This window comes from Pempheris klunzingeri, chromosome 22 (genome assembly GCF_042242105.1).
Source record: "Pempheris klunzingeri isolate RE-2024b chromosome 22, fPemKlu1.hap1, whole genome shotgun sequence".
Lineage (NCBI taxonomy): Eukaryota > Metazoa > Chordata > Actinopteri > Acropomatiformes > Pempheridae > Pempheris > Pempheris klunzingeri.
This window is the reverse complement of record NC_092033.1, coordinates 16,564,497-16,581,206: the sequence shown is the minus strand read 5'-3', so window position 1 is coordinate 16,581,206 and position 16,710 is coordinate 16,564,497. Positions and strand designations below refer to the sequence as shown.

Below are 16,710 nucleotides of genomic sequence, written 5' to 3'. Positions count from 1 at the left end.
TTAACAAAGCCATTCAATTTGAAGCATCACAAAGAGATTTATTACCCAGCCACAATACATAAAATACATATCAAACTGTGATCTAGTAGTATGAACAGCGAAGGAACATCCTCGGGTCATTCTGCATAATAAATGTCGACTGACTCAATATTTCATAGGATAAAATGTGCATCAGGTGTTTAAATCTTATTTACATGAATCCAGTCGTGAGAATAGTTACACACACAGAGAGAGTGGTCATCTTCAATCAATCAATCAATCAATCGATCTTTATTTATAGAGCGCCAATTCATAACAGTGTTATCTCAAGACTCTTTCCATAAAGAGCAGGTCTAGACCAAACTGTTTAATTAGAGAGAGACCCAACGATTCAGGAATTCAACATTCAAAATCTTAAAGCTGCAGGAAGCAATGTTCTTGAATTGAATGTAAACTGGGAAAGCTTTTGACTTCTTTGCTTTGTGAGCAGCCACTAGCTCACTGGTCACTTCCTGTCCAGGGCACGAGCCAGAACTGGCTGCCCACATACTATTTTTGACAATTAAATAGAGAGGCCATTCATGAATATCTGTATTTTTGTATTTCAATGGTGTCAGCAATTCACTTTACCCTAAATCATATTCAGCGACGGACCAACAGCGGAACATGTTCTCCTCCTCCTCTCACTACGTTCTCCTACACAGTTCTGACCTCCACATCACCAGTTCTGTGCGGCGTACACAGCTCGGCCCCGGAAGACGTCCCAGCCACTGACCATGTGATCACTTCCTGTAGACGTCCTACGTCCCCATGTTTCTGCTGGGTTTCTACATATTAGGACTTGCTAATGGGATGATAAAGCCTGACTGTACGGCTTCCTCACAGACTACAGTCATTAAACATTACATTTTAGACACTTCTGTCAGGACACAAAGACAATCTGTGTTTCTGAAACCGAAATGGTGCAGGCCAGCAGGATCAGAGATAGCGTGCACTGGTCACAGGTGCGGAGGCAAAACAGGAAGTGAGAGGGCTGGATGAGCAGCTTTGCGGGGGCCTTTTTTTTTTTTTTTTTAAACATCTAGTTTCCTGATGAAGCTGAACCATGTGGGTCACAGCCCACACTTTTATTTTCAGACTTATTTCTGCAGTGCACTTTTGAACCACATGAGGGAGCTCGTTGGAGTTTCTCCTGATGTTAAACTGCAGTTTGTGCAATTCATTGTGCCCCATTCAGAGTCTTTACAGTGTGTGTGTATAGTTACTGATGAGAGGAAGTGAAGCCGGTGAGATGGTCCGTTAACTCCATCCAAATGGTGTTTAATGTGTTTATGTTTGTTTGCACGTGTCACTTCGAAGCGGCGGGTTAACCTACTAAAGATGATACAAGGTGATGCAGTAAAAGCGGTCAGACACGTTCATTTACACTCTTCTCACAATTTATATATAAGCTCTATTTTGAATTGGTTTGTCATTTTAAAAAAAAGTGAGTCCCCAGATAAAATGTTTGGGAAACACCGATCTAGAAGTTTAAGACTTGCTGCTCTGACTTTTGGAGTCTTTCCGTCCCTTTGTGGTCAACAATCACTTAATGCGTTATAGCCATTTGGAAATTCTGGTACAAAAATACAGCCACTCGGAGTGTAATCTTCTCACTCATTTGCTGATGCTTTAACAATGAAACCCACAATTATGGAGGAACATTCCGATCTTCTTCTCCATTCTCCTCCGGTCGCGGCACACCTGTGGTTCGTCAAACAGGATAACAACAGCGTGTCGTCACTCAGACAGCTACTGCACACGTGACGTGCCTGCTGAAGTGAAAAAACTATGCTGAGAATGAGTGTGGTACATACCTGAAGCCAGGCGGAGTGTAGAACTCACATATCTGCTTCTGTACAGAGAGAGAAACGCATGTTGAGAACCTGTTTTTTGATCACCTGGACAGTTCTGATGATGTAAATGAGGAGGTTATTTTCAGTATAAATGACTCTCCTGTGTATTTTTTTTTTTTTTTTGATTGATTGATCATTTATTTGTCTGCAAAATGTCTTCCCACCGCTCAATGTATCTCTGGATGTCTTGCTGTCAATCAACAAGCCAAAACCCAAAGATACTCAATATGCAGTGATACAAAACAAGAAATGTGACAGCTGCTAATTCATTTTCTGTTGATCAAGGAACTGATCAATATACTAGTTCAGCTCTAAACTAAAATCATAGTCCAGGACACAAATGCTGCACTCCTGACATCTCAGGGAAGTTTTGGGGATCTTGGTGAATATGTGTTAGTATTCATGAGGATCTGTTCTTTAATTCTGTAGATCACTTTCTAGGTTTCAGGTTCATTTTTTCTTTCTGTCCCAGTTAATATTATATGTTTAAATCTAGAAAAGTGAAAATGAGCCAGTGAACCTTTTTCCCCCTCTTTTCATCTTAATGTGAATGATGATGTGATTAACGCAACCCCCTTTTCTTTTGTCTCTACGAAGAACTCCTGTAACCTCTGCTGTAAAGGGTGAGCAGAGTTACTGTGTCACATCACACCATGAAACTAAACAGGCTCTAAAAGAAGCTCTAAGATCCAATATAAAAAGGTGTGTGCGATGTGGGATGGTAATAATTCCTGGTGCCGATTTGGACTCGGGTCACATTACACGGAAGCTTTTGAAAAATAATAAATAAACAATTTAATTTTTTTAAGGAAATACTTATGTAAGATAACTAAATTACACATTAGCAATCAAAATAAATGTACTGCATAAAGTACATGAAGACTAATTCAATTTTTCCAAACTTTCAAGGATTCCACTAATTCCATGTCTTTCCCAGGCCTGGAAAACAAGGCTTTTCCAGGTTTTCCATGACAGTGGGAACCCTGGATTACACTGTAAACCTTAAACAACCCGGTTTAGTAGTACTGTACCCAATGATAGGCATGTGAAAGACATCATAAAGGCTTTAACAGTGAGACAGACGCATACCCCAATAGTACGTCTTGGAGTTTCCGATGTGAGTCACTCTGCAGGCGTACTGCTCTCCTCTGTTTGGGGTGAAGGGCCCAAATCTGGTCAGGTGGTAGTGCCAGTTCTCCTCGAAGGCCAGGTCGGTCTGATTGGTTTTGGGCATCACGTTTCCATCCTTCAGCAGCTCGATGACGATCTCTGGAGGGTGAAAGTTACTGACGTGACAGATGATGGTGTTGGGTTTGCCGTACTCTCCCGGTGAATGGCTGTACACCTGAACTTTGGGCAATGCTGCAGAGAGACAGAGCAGAGCACAGAGTAGTAGAAGTTAGTCATTAACCACGCCGATGAGAACATGCTGATAAAATGGTCATAAAATGCATGAAACAACCTGGTCACAGCTTGTGCTTTTTGTCTTTTGGAGCATTTTTAGGCTGCGTATTTCTTATGAAATCTTACTTTCCGACGTCACAGCACCCGGAAGACTTGGAGTTAAATATAACAAGTGTTTGTTAGTCTGACAACCCGCACGTCGCAAACATATGTGTACCAAAGAAACACTTCCTGGTACTTAACGTGCTCTGTACAACACCACAACGCCATTTGTAGACATATAATACATGTACAGTGGTCACTTACATTCTTTGGCCATTGAAGAGAGGAGACAGAGCAGACCAACGAGAAGTACGTGGACAAACGCCGCCATGGTTCCGACGTCACTAAGTCTCTGTACACTGTAAAGGTTATTATATATTTGTCCAAGTGAGATAGACGACACTTTTGCCGTCCAGCGATCCAAAACGAAAGTAAAAATGTGTATTGTTCGGGAAAGTTCGCTGGTTTACGAAGGCAAGTTAACCCCGCCCTCCAAACAAGGAAACAAACGGTAAGTCACGCCCCTAATGTGCCTCTGATTGGCCTGATTCTGATATTATTAAAATGTAACCAATCAATAGTTTGATAGGCGGGACTTTTCTTCGCCATCCCAGGAAACCACCTTTGCGCCGAACAGAACGAGTCAGCTGACATACAGGGGAAGAGTTTGGGCGGATACAAAAACAAAAATCATCCTGAATGAAGCCAATAGAAAACCGTTGCTAGGTAGAATTCAGTCAGACATGTTCCTCTTTATTGCGCAGTTTCGCCAAGTGCGGCCGACACCACTTTAACATGGGACAGGACTTTTGAATGGGCTTTATTTAGTTATTAGTCATTAGTTAACACTTTATAATAAACTGTTACACCACATCAGATAAAAAAGGGCAGCTGTGACCTGTCCCTCGCTAAATAGTGAGCTTACTTCTTGTCCATCAGCCTTTATTCCAGCCAGCTCCATCAGATACTCCTTAACAAGCATCCAACCACTGTGCGCATATTGTAATAGATCTTAATAGTTAAAAGACTTCATTTAACTGCACTCCACATTACTAGTGTCAAACACTAAGGCTTTAGAAATCTAGTTAACCTTGACATTGTCAGCTTGCTGTCAGCAGCCTCACTCAGTACTGTCACACGTGTTGACGTGACATCAGGTAGTGCAGTGGATACTTGAGGAGGTTATTGTGATGCTTGTGATTAATGGTGATGTGTGTTATACCTAACAGGGGCCAGGTATAAACGGTTGTAACTCAGTAAGATTCACGAGTAAAAATCGTTAACTGGATCTTGCCAAATAGTGAGTCCCCATGTCTTTATGAAGTGAATGAATTGTGGCAAAATTCAATCATTATGTACATGTTACTGCACATACAGCACATGTGTTACTGCACATACAACACATGTTACTGCACATACAGCACGTGTTACTGCACATACAGCACGTGTTACTGCACATACAGCACGTGTTACTGCACATACAGTACCTGTTACTGCACATACAGCACGTGTTACTGCACATACAGTACGTGTTACTGCACATACAGCACATGTGTTACTGCACATGTTACTGCACATACAGTACATGTGTTACTGCACATACAGTACATGTGTTACTGAACATACAGCACGTGTTACTGCACATATAGTACATGTGTTACTGAACATACAGCACGTGTTACTGCACATACAGCACGTTACTGCATATACAGCACATGTTACTGCACATACAGAACATGTGTTACTGCACATACAGCACATGTTACTGCACATACAGAACATGTGTTACTGCACATACAGTACATGTTACTGCACATACAGAACATGTGTTACTGCACATACAGTACATGTTACTGCACATACAGAACATGTGTTACTGCACATACAGTACATGTTACTGCACATACAGTACATGTTACTGCACATACAGAACATGTGTTACTGCACATACAGCACGTGTTACTGCACATACAGCACATGTTACTGCACATACAGCACATGTGTTACTGCACATACAGCACATGTGTTACTGCACATACAGTACATGTGTTACTGCACATACAACACGTGTTTCTGCACATACAGTACGTGTTACTGCACATACAGCACATGTGTTACTGCACTTACAGCACATGTGTTACTGCACTTACAGCACATGTGTTACTACACTTACAGTACATGTGTTACTGCACATACAGCACATGTGTTACTGCACTTACAGTACATGTCTTACCACAAGTACAGTATATGTTACCACACATACAGCATCCAAAAGCCACAGTGCAATATTTCCATGTACACTGTTGCCTATAAAGTTGGAATAATTGTTCAATACCCCCAATGTTGTTAAAGCCTGAATACACAGTTTACAAAGGTTAATTGTGGTTTAAGTTTCACTGTGATATGTTTGGAGGAGTAGAGAAGATATACACTTTATTTATCAAGAATAAATCACATTAGGTAAAAAACATTTCATTCCAACTTTATGGGCAACAGTGTATTTAGTCTTTCCGCCCACTGGATGAATATTCACTCGCTCTTTAGCTGCCAGCTGTTCCACCTTTTTCACCTGCGAGTCCTCTAAACGACAGTAGAGGTGCGTTGTGGACAGCCAGCCACTGAATCAGACCTGCTGAAGGTACAGGAAGCAGTGTGTGACATTTTGAGTTTTTCCTTCCCGAAGAAGGAGGGTCATAAAGGGCAGGTGATCAATATCCCTATGAAAGAGTATACATCGTCGAGGTTTGTGTTAAAAAAAAAAAAAAAGGACACCAAGGAATTTAAAATTTCCAGGTATTTATTAAGTTAGGGGCAATAACAAACACCTTTAATAACAAATCAAGATTGTAGAGCACACTTCTACTTCTACTTTTTTTTTTTGGTACAAAGACAACACCCCATTCAAATCTTATTCATATTCATATTCATATTCTTATTCAATTATCATTCAATGATATTGTTTAGGTAGATGCCATTAAAACTAAACAAAGAACAGTTCGTGTACAGACACAAATATTACAGGCTGAACAAGCGGAAGCATTTGATTATCTCATTTTAATATACACACGCATTTCAGTATTAAAGCCTGGAAAATAAAGTCAGATTTGATGTAAGTAACACACACTAGTGAAACACAAATGACTGAATGCACCAAAGCCCCTGCAATCTCTCGTCATATTAAAATATGAAGAAAAAAATGTGAAGTCCCCTCATTGTGGAATTGGCGTTCTGAATTGCAAAGTGAAAAAATTGGGAGAGATGTAATCCTGCTGATTGAAGATGTGATGGATAAAGGCTGCTGCTGCCGCTGCTGCTGCTGCTGAGACTACTGAGGCCGGCTGAGTTACATGTTTGGCTCTGTAAAAAACAGAAAAAGCACACAGACATTTAAATTTTTTAATTGTTTTACTTTCATGATATCTGCCACTGTGTATTCTGCTGCAGACCTGCATCAAGATGCATATCAAATTTTAAAAAACCTCTATTACATTGAAATGTCACTGTCTCAAAGTGTATTGCTGTCATTCTGTTTAATACTTTCTGTCTTCCTAATGTCTTTGTATCCTACTTTGCCGGCTGTATCACCCTGGTTCTAAGAGCCTCACACACACATTTCGGCCGATCCTAACTCACCCCAGATATAGTCTTTAGCGGTCATCCCATGAGTGACCTTGCAGCTGTACTTTTCTCCCTTTGAGGGTGAGAAGGACACGTCCTTGGTCAGATGGAAGCGCCAGTTCTGACTGAAGGCCAGGTCGGTCTGCTGGGCACCAGAGAGCTCGACTCCATCCTTCATTAGCTGGATTTTGATGTCAGGGGGGTGGAAGCCGCTCACGTGGCAGATCAGGATGTTGTCCCTGCCATACTGTCCCGGGTAACGGCTGTACACCTTAACTTCGGGCGAAGCTGGAGACAACATGGAAGAGGAAATGATGTCATGCTGCCATGAACCACACAGCTAGCTGTCACGCAGCCTGCAACTTACAGCAGGAAATAGGAAAAACATTCGGCAGTCAGCCTGTGGAGGGCGTTGCCGCGGCAACAACCATTTTTGCATGTGACTAATTCTGCCCAAGGTTATTCTAATGAACTAAAACTATGTGGGGAAAAAACTAACTGCAATAAAAACTGAAAATTAGCACTTAGAAAATTGAAAATGAAACGAAACAATATTGTGTGCTTACAAAACTAACTACTCAGTGTTGTGGTTGTATTTTAATAGCGGTCCTGAACTCCTTAAACATGCCTCTGACAAATATTACAAATTAAACAACACAAAAACTGAAAAAGACTAATTAAGACAAAACTACATTTAATCAACAAAAATGAATGAAAGTACTTATTCTTATCCTTATCTTATTTCATATAAATTCAGATTCTGCCACATTAAAAGTGGAAGGACTCCGCTTTGAAACTGTTTATTTGTTGGTGGTACGGAAGCGCAATAAGACAACGACATTAAACAGCTCTACGTGCCAATTTGGAATTTTTTCAATTTTGTTTTTAACATGAACTCACTGAACAACAGAGGCGATGCCCCCCCGGTCCGACCGTCCCTCAGTTATTCAAGGCGTTATTGCCGTTTTGTATTTTAAACTACTTTTTAATTTCATTTTACATTAAGTGTCGGTTTGCTTATTGAAGTTGAGCATTTCATGTTTAGAAATAATTTAGATTAAGTTTAGTTTTTATTACTTTCACTATATGATTTTCCACCAATCATTTGTCACCACTCTACATAATAATAGAGGTGACGCACTTTATACAGTTAAAGCAACGTATGACTTCGTGTCCGTATCACCATCAAGTAGTTCCAAGTAGTAGTGTATATATATATAATATAGTGAATTACTTTTTATTGACCTTTTTTTGTATTTTGTTATCAATTTTTGTTTTAAAATCAGTTTCGTTTCAGTTTAGTTTTGTGCGTATATACCATATTTAGTATTTTTTATTATAATATATTAGTATTTCGCTGTATAGGGGCAGATTTAAGGGATTTAGAATTGGTATTAAAATACAAATAAACCACTTTAAGAGCACAGATGAATCCCAGTCACTGGCAAAGGCTCATTTCCTGTAGATTTTTGCTTTAGTTTACTTAGTTTTGTAAGCACACAGTATCATTTCAGTCTAGTTTTATTTCAATTTCAGTGAACTCAAATGGTTTTTTTCACCCCTGGTTTGAGATGTGAGCTCACCAGAATAACCTTGGTGTGTTCTGTCCTGCAGCCAGAGGATGGGGCTGTCACTGCACAACTGCCATTTCACAGAATCGAAACTAAAGCTAGACTGCTGAGGGGAACTCCACCGAATTAGAAACAGGCCAGACATATTGTTTAATGTTTCTCTGTTACATTTGACTTATATCAGCTCTTCCATTTGAGCCCTCAGAGCAGCCCATCACAGGTTACACCTCACTGCCAGTCTTTTCTACTATTGGCTGTGTTTACCTGGGCCATTCAGGATGAAGGCCATTTTACTTGAGATACAGTTTCTGGTCATCTTCAGTAAAATATAATGGTTTGATTCACAGCAAATAGATGAACTCACTGCGTTTGACATCCTCCGCACAGAAGACAGCTGTCAGAGCTGCGAGAATCAGCAAAGGCCTCATGATTGATCCGCTCTCCATCAGTAGTTCTTGAGAAGCTGCGTCCTCTTCCCTCAATGAGCTGAAGTAAAGTGAAAGCGTGGAGCAGAGCAGAGAAAAAGTGTGCTGAGACCGCCCACTGACAGGATCCAAGCCAATCATTTATTTAGAACACTGTTTCTGGGTAGAGTGTCACCAAGCAGGTTTGGTTTTTATGGACAGGGAGGCTTTAGTGGGAAGACCTTTCTTTGTCTAATAATAAAGTCAACAAGGCAGTATGAAACCCAGACCCCCCATAACAGGAGGGATGTGTTCCAGTCCTAAGGACCGTCCTCAGCCCCCCTGCTTCCTCCCATCCTCTGTGAGGGACAAGTATTCTTCTTCTTCTTTTTTTATTTTTTTACATCATTTTATGGATTTTTATTTATTTATTGTATTTACTGTTTTTTTTTTTTTTTGCATATTCATTATTGTTTGTATTTGTTTTAACTGGTGTAACTAGTCCTTTTTGTTTGTATATTTGAAAAAATTCTTTATTTATGTAAGAACTTTTGGTAGAGGTTAAGTGTGCACACAAGAGCAGTAAATGAAGTCAAAAATGAAAACATAATCATACACAGCAGTCACATTGTCACAAAACTGCAGTGAGCTTTTTGATAAAAAGCAATCTAAGGGCAATGAAACCTCTGTTGGTGCCTGGATCAGTAGTCTGAACCCTGAACCCTACTCATGGAGCCCTCACTGACTTAAAGAAGAAGTGGAAGGGCACATAATTACTGGGTAGAGGCATTCCTTTGGACAGTCAAGGTGAAACCAGCTGCTGTGGGCATGTAAAACCAGTTCTCGCCATTATGGACTCTGGATTTCCCCTGCCAGCCTGTGAATCAGCCAGAATACATCAGTGACAGCCCCGTCTGTAAACATGCAGGCACGCTTAACCTCTTAAGACCCGAGCTCTTGTTTGATATGCATTTTTTATTTCTCCTTGCTATTTGGGCTTATTAGACCCTGATAAGTATAAAACCTAAGCATCATCTTTTTACATGGTGTAGTTTTAGAGAAACATTATGTCCACATATGTGGACAATCGGTCCACAATTTCCAGAAAACACAATAAAGTCACCTTTGTGCAAAACTCTTTATTTCCACCCTGAACATAGCAGTTTTTTTTCCTGACTGCTTTTACATGTACTCATAACACATACAAAACATATTTTGAACATGTTTTGAAAATCACGGTGCAAAAAACAATATGAAATATCAACAATTTTGCCCACATACATGTCCATACGGCCCCAGCTAAGCAGAATTAACTACTATGGTGATATAACCCAAAATGTGATGTCCACGCATGTGTAAGCCAGGTCTTTAGAGGTTAAGGGTGGGCATACCGGGCCCCCGGAGTCTGAGAGCTCAGAAAGCCCAAGGGCTCAGGAGCCCCTTAGACAGGGCCTCTGTAAGAATCTATGAATAATTGTCAATAACCAAAATCTTACTGAAAAAAACCCTGAACAAATAACCCAAACATTCACATTGAAGAAGTCACGAGAAAGAAACCATCACATACATTTTAAATGAGTTTACCCCCTCAGTTTATCTAAGAGGGGGGGCTTATACGCATCTGTACCCTGGGGGTCATTGTTGTTGTTTGCTGAGTGACACTGCTCACTTAATGTCCCATCAGTACACCATTACAGTCTCCCATTTGTGTTTTGGTTCAGACAGAGAGAGAGGGGGGGGGAGAGGGGGGAGGGAAGGGGGCGGTTGGGCATTAAAACAAAAGCAAACAGAAACTGAAAGTTTCTTACAAAATTTAAAAAAAAAAGAAAATAGACAACCTAAGCAACAGATTTCGTCATGTACTTTCGCATGCTGAAACAAAAAGCCCCTAAGAGCACAGGATTTCATACGGGGGTGACCCTGAACACTTAATGTGGACTGATCATGGAAGTCCCATGAAAGCTGGGGCTGGGACTGATCCAGGATATCCAGCAGTTCCAAAGTGCCATCTTGTTTTTAAAGCAGCGTGACGACTGTAGGGACACCTACTTACTTTGGGCATTAGCAGGACAATTCAGAATTCTATAAGCAGGCACTGTGTGTACTTAGAATAAGTTCTTTTGGTTCTTGATGTGTGTGCCAGTATGTCTTATCGTCGTCATGAGTCAGAGTCACATGCTGTCTGGTCCAACCTGTTTTTTTGTTTTTTTTTATGCCATTGTTTATCTCAAAAGGAAGTAGATTCTGTTGTGTTTACATGCTCACTCACACAATGCAAAGTTTAAATTTAATATAAATGTATTGTGTCCCTGCTCTGTTCCACCTTTAACTGTTTCTTTTTGTCTCTATACAGACTGAGATTCGGGTTGTTGATTTCGTTTAATTCAAACGTCCTGCTTTGGTTCAGAAAACCTACAATTCATCAATTATCAGAAGACTTTAAATAAGTGAATTAGAATTTATGTTTTAGTTTATGTGATCCGTTCCCAGCATTGTCCGCTGTACACAATCAATAAAGATTATTGAAAAAAAAAAGGCGCTCTGTGTTTTTCACTCTACGTGCTGACGTCGTGCGTCAGACGTCTACGCCTAAACAGCAGCTCTTCCCGTGTTTCATGTCTGTCACACAGCCCGCAGTCCGGCTGTGTTCTGTAGAGCCGCTCTTATTACTGTTCTGAATCCAGCCGAGAGGACGTTACGGTGACACCATGAGCAGCGAACCGTACCCCAGGTCTTCTGTTGAAGACGACTTTAACTATGGCACCAACGTGGCTACGGCCAGCGTCCAGATACGGATGGGTGAGCACGGGAGCGTTTTATGGGCTGTCCGCAGCAGCTAGCCACGTCAGCTAACGCAGCTAGCAGCCATTAGCTTACCGTAGAGCCGAAGTGCGGGGCCGCCGAGCTCATGTTGTTATGGTTAGCATTCGTTACCTCAAAACATATGGAGAGCAAACCATAACGTTGAGCCACCACGGTGCCATCGTTCAGAGCACTGATATGTGGTTTAAACCAGTACTGGGAACTACCTACGTACATTTACTCAAGTACTGAACCACACAAACAAATATGATATTTGCACTCTGAGTGTTTGTCTACTGTCTGCTGCTTTGTGCTAGATTGTGCTAGATAAATTCAGGCATCACATCCAAAAGGATTTATTGGTTCCCAGTGGAAAGTAACTTACTTCCCTGCTGTGTGTAAAGTAATGAATAAAATGTATGTTCAACAATGCACGTTTATCAGCTGCAACATTAAAGCAGTCAGTATTTATATTTATACATGTGAATATTGAATATATGTGATTTAAAAAATGGGTCCCTCTGCATGATCAGTACTTTTGGTACTTCAAGTGTATTTAAGATAAGATAAGATATTCCTTTATTTGTCCCATGACGGGGACATTTTTGCATTGAAGTAACATTTTCCACGCAGGACTTTTATTTGAATCTTTTAAAGTATTTCTGCAGCGTGGTGCTTTTACTTAAAGATCCGAGTACTTCTTCCACCCCAGGTTTAAACATGACTATTTTTTTTTAAAAGCTTTTACTTGGCAGTGTCGGCTTGAAGCACAGCAGCACCACCACCTTTTTAGCATTTACTGTGAACTTAATGAGCTGCCTGTTGAAATGTTGAAATCCAGCTGCTGTGATGCTGACTGTCCACTGCTGTCTTTGCCGATCAGACTTCCTCAGGAAGGTGTACACCCTCCTGAGCGTGCAGATCATCCTGACCACAGCCACCTCGGCCCTCTTCATGTTTTCTCAACCCATCAAGGATTTTGTCCACACCAGGTGAGGATGGTCTCGTTGTCATGTAACCAGGATGAGAAATGACAGCTTCCTGAACATCGAACTCTTGGGGAACTATGGGATTTTTCCTTCATGAACTTTAGAAAAGTCTATTTATTTTTGGAAACTGGCTGTATTCTAATTCAGATAAGTAAGTTTTCTATTGTCAGTACACAAAAATTAGCTACTGAACAGCTCAACATCCAATTTGGACCATGTTAAAGGGGTAATTTCACTCAAATCACAAAACCGTACTCCCTCACTTACTGCCATTGAGATCAAACTGTCCAGTTATTGACTAGAAATTCAGCCCCACTGTTTATGGGGGTGGCAGCCTAAAATATCTGCACTCTTACAGTATCCCTCAAAACTGATGTTGGAGTTCTGATATATATCAGTGACGCTTACGTCGGCCATGTTGTCTGACTGTAGTCTGGTTTCCTCCTCAGTCCCTCTGTGGTTCTGGGATCGGCTCTGGGCTCCCTGGTGCTCCTGCTGGCCCTGGCCGTATACCGACACCAGCATCCAGTCAACCTCTACCTGCTGCTCACATTTGTAAGCCCCTCGTGTTCTCAGTCATTCATTCCTGTCTCATTTGGTGGTTTCATTTGCTGGATTAGAGGCTCTGGGACTGTAACCTTTATTGCAGCTGGTTATTTGATAAATAGCCCCAAGTGTGGAAGTGCCACTAATTGTGTGTTTTCGTGTTGTTTTCAGACTCTGCTGGAAGCAGTTTCTGTGGCCACAGCTTGTAAGTTCTGTTTAAAGGAGTCCGTCAGTTGAAATCCATTGAGCCTGTTGCCCGACTGTCCTGACTGCAGAGTTTTTCTCTCTCCGCAGTGACCTTCTATGAGTACTCCACAGTGCTCCAGGCCTTGTTCCTGACCTGCGCCGTGTTTGCTGGACTGACGGTCTACACCTTCCAGTCCAAGAGAGACTTCAGCAAAATGGGAGCAGGGTGCGTGTGTCACGACCGCTGCTCACTGCCAATACCATGAAAAGTGGTTCTATCCAAGCTTATGTACTCTTCTAGAGGGAACTAACATTTGACCTGCTCTGTTCTTCCAGACTGTTCGCCTGTCTGTGGATCCTCATCATTGCAAGCTTCATGAGGGTAAGTGGAACTGCTTGATATGGGAGGATAACTATTATTTCTATGTCATGGTCTGGGTAAATAGTCCATTAAAAAGTGATATAGGACACCTACTAAGTAGTTCCAATGCTGTTCACTGCTCTAGATTAATACGCTGGCTACATAAAATGAGTAACCATAGCAACAGGGAGGCAGTCAAAGCCTGTGTGTGTATTTTATTGCAACGCAGTACTAAGCTAGCTTTTATTTCCAGTGATGTCCAGCAGGTCGCCATCCTCTGAACACCACCGCCGTGTGGAGCCTATAACCTGCAGGGAGCACACTGCCCCTCTGAACTCACTCAGACTTTGTATCACAGAAGCAGCCATCGCACATCCCATAGGCTAATCAACTGGCTACTTCAAGGCTGCAGCCCAACACACGGCCTGCGATTTGTTTGAGAAATTCTTGATAGTGAATTGGTGACAGTGACCTGGCTGTTTGTTTAATGTTTGCCAACCGTATGCAGCGTCATTGACTTTGTAGCTTGCAAGCATTAACTCTCTGGTTCACTGAGACAAAGTTCTATGAGCTGAGCAAACCAGAAATACCACCCGTTGCCAAGTTGTATCGAAGGTTCATCCCATTTACAAACTAGCTAATTGAGGCAGCGACATACCAGCAACTCCTTTGGACTGTGAGGTTAAATGACTGTTTTTGTAAATGGAGTCTGGTGGCTTTAAAGAAAGCGATGTAACAGCTGTTTTTGGTTAAACAAAGATGATTTTACCGGTCTATATCTCTGTAGGGATACCTTCCCATGCTGTCAGACACTTAGAATAACAATCTGAGCCTGTCAGTGGCAAAAACAAGCACTTTTAGTGGACCCACTTTGATCAGGCACAGTTGCACCAGAGGATTATGTTGCAGCCATTGAAGTCTGTTTCTGTTTGTTTGGTCAACTCAGCATTGTGCCCGGTCATGTTGCATTAAGCAAGGTTTATCTAATTTTGGCATACAGCTCCATGTTTTTTGCCAGATTGCATCTTGGCTCCCATGGCTCGTCGATGCCAGTTACCCAATTGAAATGAACGAGGAAGCCGTGTGTGTCTGTTTTTTTTTTTGTGCTTTTTATTATTTTGTAAGTGTTGTCAGTCTGTAAGCAGTCAAAAAAATGAGAGAGGAGCAAGTAGAGAAAACAGAAAGAGAAAGTAAGAAAACAGAAAGTAAAAGAAAAAAAAAAAGAATCAACAGAAAGAGAAACAAAGCAACCGAATCAAAGACGTATTGTAAGAGAACAGTGACCCCAATTCTTTGTCATTTACAAAAAATGCCCAAGAGTTCACACTGTAATGCGGGTAGAGTCCCTCCACTCACATCTCTCACACACACGCACACACACACACACACACACACACACACACACACACACACCATGCTGACTCCGTTCTCTCTGCAGTTCTTTTTCAACAGTGACAGCACAGAGCTGGTCATGGCTGGAGCCGGGGCCCTGGTCTTCTGCGGTTTCATCATCTACGACACCCACCTGCTGATGAAGCAGCTCTCCCCCGAGGAGCACATCCTGGCCTCCATCAACCTCTACCTGGACATCGTCAACCTCTTCCTGCACATCCTGCGCATCCTCGACTCCATGAAGAAGCACTGAACGCTGTGGATTGTACCTTTCTGTTTTAAACTAACCGAGTGATTTCTGTTTATTCTGAATACCATTATTATGAGACAACTCAAAGGTACGATGTATGATTTAATACACGGCCCACTAGCGCCCCCAGCTGGCCCACTGGCAGCTCACCCCGTGTTCCAGTCTCTGCCAGACACTTCAGGATGGCATATGTGAAAGTGACTTAATTGTGGCACTAATATGCGACTAATTTGGGGGGGTGCACCTTTATCATTGACATTTAAATACATTTACACATACAAATAGTCACCAAGACTAACAACAATAATTAAACACTAAAATATGAAAGCATTGATTCTGCAGACAAAAGGGAAATGACATTTTACACATACTTCATATTTAACAAAGAAATAAAAAAAAAGCGGGGAGCAGATCTGTCCTCCTGCTGGTTTATTCTCAAATGAACTTTTTTTTTGCTGAATGTTTCCAGTGTTGTCAAACCTGAGTAATTTCTTTACGGTTCCCTGCACATGTAACTATCCCCTCACGTTTTTATCTGTTAATGATGTACAATAGGAAGAAGACGACACACGATATGTTGATTTTAATGCAGTTTAAGTGCATGCGTGGGTTGATTTTTGATTTACAAGATGTGTAACCGTAAATGTAACCGTGTACAGTTTCTGGGACCTCGACCTGAAACTCTGTGAAACGTGAAGTCAGCGAAGAGTCGACTGTGAGGCGGCTCTGCGGAAATATTACGGGATTCTATCCTCCCTGTGATCTCCGGATCTGATGAAGGTTTGTGTTTCAGCTGTTCTTAACGAATGATTTCCTAAACGGACCACGTGCAATGTTTTCCATTTTCCAGCAGCAGCTGTGCATGTCAGAAATGATGTGAGACGGACTCTTGTGCTGGATTAGCAGCAGATTTCTTTCTTTTCCGTCATCCTGTTGGTTTTGTTGGTTATGATTTCCGATCGATTGCTGCTCTCCTTTTGCTCCTCAACTGCTGTAAACTCTTGTGTTGTCCCGCTGTTGTGTTTATAGAGCTGTCATGTAATATAAACGGAAATAAATATAGTTTCCAAATGGTAAAAATAATATTCTGAATGTTTTTTTTTTTTTCTTTCTTCCTGTTGCCTCACAACATAAATAAATGACTTTCTCAAAAAAAGTTTTTGCAAACCTTGTAAATGTATTTGATCGTATTCCTTAAAAGAATGCAGATGATGTTCTAGCAGGCTAAACAACATTAAGGGGGTGAATACTTTTAATTGGATAGTTAACTT

At 41.3% G+C, this 16,710-nt stretch overlaps 3 protein-coding genes across 3 annotated transcripts; 1 reads left to right on the top strand and 2 right to left on the bottom strand.

Moving 5' to 3' along the window:
• Positions 1–12: 12 nt before the first annotated feature.
• LOC139221656 (beta-2-microglobulin-like) lies at positions 13–3,747 on the bottom strand. The gene is made up of 4 exons (XM_070853574.1): positions 3,585–3,747; positions 2,964–3,236; positions 1,836–1,873; positions 13–1,722 (listed from the first exon to the last, which is right to left on the bottom strand). Exons 1-3 carry the CDS (start codon positions 3,649–3,651, stop codon positions 1,860–1,862), a joined length of 354 nt encoding a protein of 117 aa, XP_070709675.1. The 5' UTR covers positions 3,652–3,747; the 3' UTR covers positions 13–1,722; positions 1,836–1,859.
• Positions 3,748–6,099: 2,352 nt separating this feature from the next.
• Positions 6,100–9,000, bottom strand: LOC139222182 (beta-2-microglobulin-like). The gene is made up of 3 exons (XM_070854160.1): positions 8,874–9,000; positions 6,954–7,226; positions 6,100–6,677 (listed from the first exon to the last, which is right to left on the bottom strand). Exons 1-3 carry the CDS (start codon positions 8,953–8,955, stop codon positions 6,664–6,666), a joined length of 369 nt encoding a protein of 122 aa, XP_070710261.1. The 5' UTR covers positions 8,956–9,000; the 3' UTR covers positions 6,100–6,663.
• Positions 9,001–11,506: 2,506 nt separating this feature from the next.
• Positions 11,507–16,522, top strand: tmbim4 (transmembrane BAX inhibitor motif containing 4). The gene is made up of 7 exons (XM_070854159.1): positions 11,507–11,712; positions 12,599–12,707; positions 13,154–13,259; positions 13,422–13,455; positions 13,545–13,662; positions 13,773–13,818; positions 15,236–16,522. The coding sequence occupies exons 1-7, from the start codon at positions 11,622–11,624 to the stop codon at positions 15,440–15,442; spliced, it is 711 nt and encodes a 236-aa protein (XP_070710260.1). The 5' UTR covers positions 11,507–11,621; the 3' UTR covers positions 15,443–16,522.
• Positions 16,523–16,710: the final 188 nt, after the last annotated feature.

Excerpts from the sequence above, each read along its gene's own strand:
- LOC139221656 (XM_070853574.1), bottom strand. The coding sequence starts at position 3,651 with ATGGCGGCGTTTGTCCACGTACTTCTCGTTGGTCTGCTCTGTCTCCTC. Across the intron at positions 3,237-3,584 it reads CTCTTCAATGGCCAAAGAAT|CATTGCCCAAAGTTCAGGTG; the intron begins GTAAGTGACCAC and ends GTCTCTCTGCAG.
- LOC139222182 (XM_070854160.1), bottom strand. The coding sequence starts at position 8,955 with ATGGAGAGCGGATCAATCATGAGGCCTTTGCTGATTCTCGCAGCTCTG. Across the intron at positions 7,227-8,873 it reads TGCGGAGGATGTCAAACGCA|CTTCGCCCGAAGTTAAGGTG; the intron begins GTGAGTTCATCT and ends TGTTGTCTCCAG.
- tmbim4 (XM_070854159.1), top strand. The coding sequence starts at position 11,622 with ATGAGCAGCGAACCGTACCCCAGGTCTTCTGTTGAAGACGACTTTAAC. Across the intron at positions 11,713-12,598 it reads CAGCGTCCAGATACGGATGG|ACTTCCTCAGGAAGGTGTAC; the intron begins GTGAGCACGGGA and ends TTTGCCGATCAG. Across the intron at positions 12,708-13,153 it reads AAGGATTTTGTCCACACCAG|TCCCTCTGTGGTTCTGGGAT; the intron begins GTGAGGATGGTC and ends TTTCCTCCTCAG.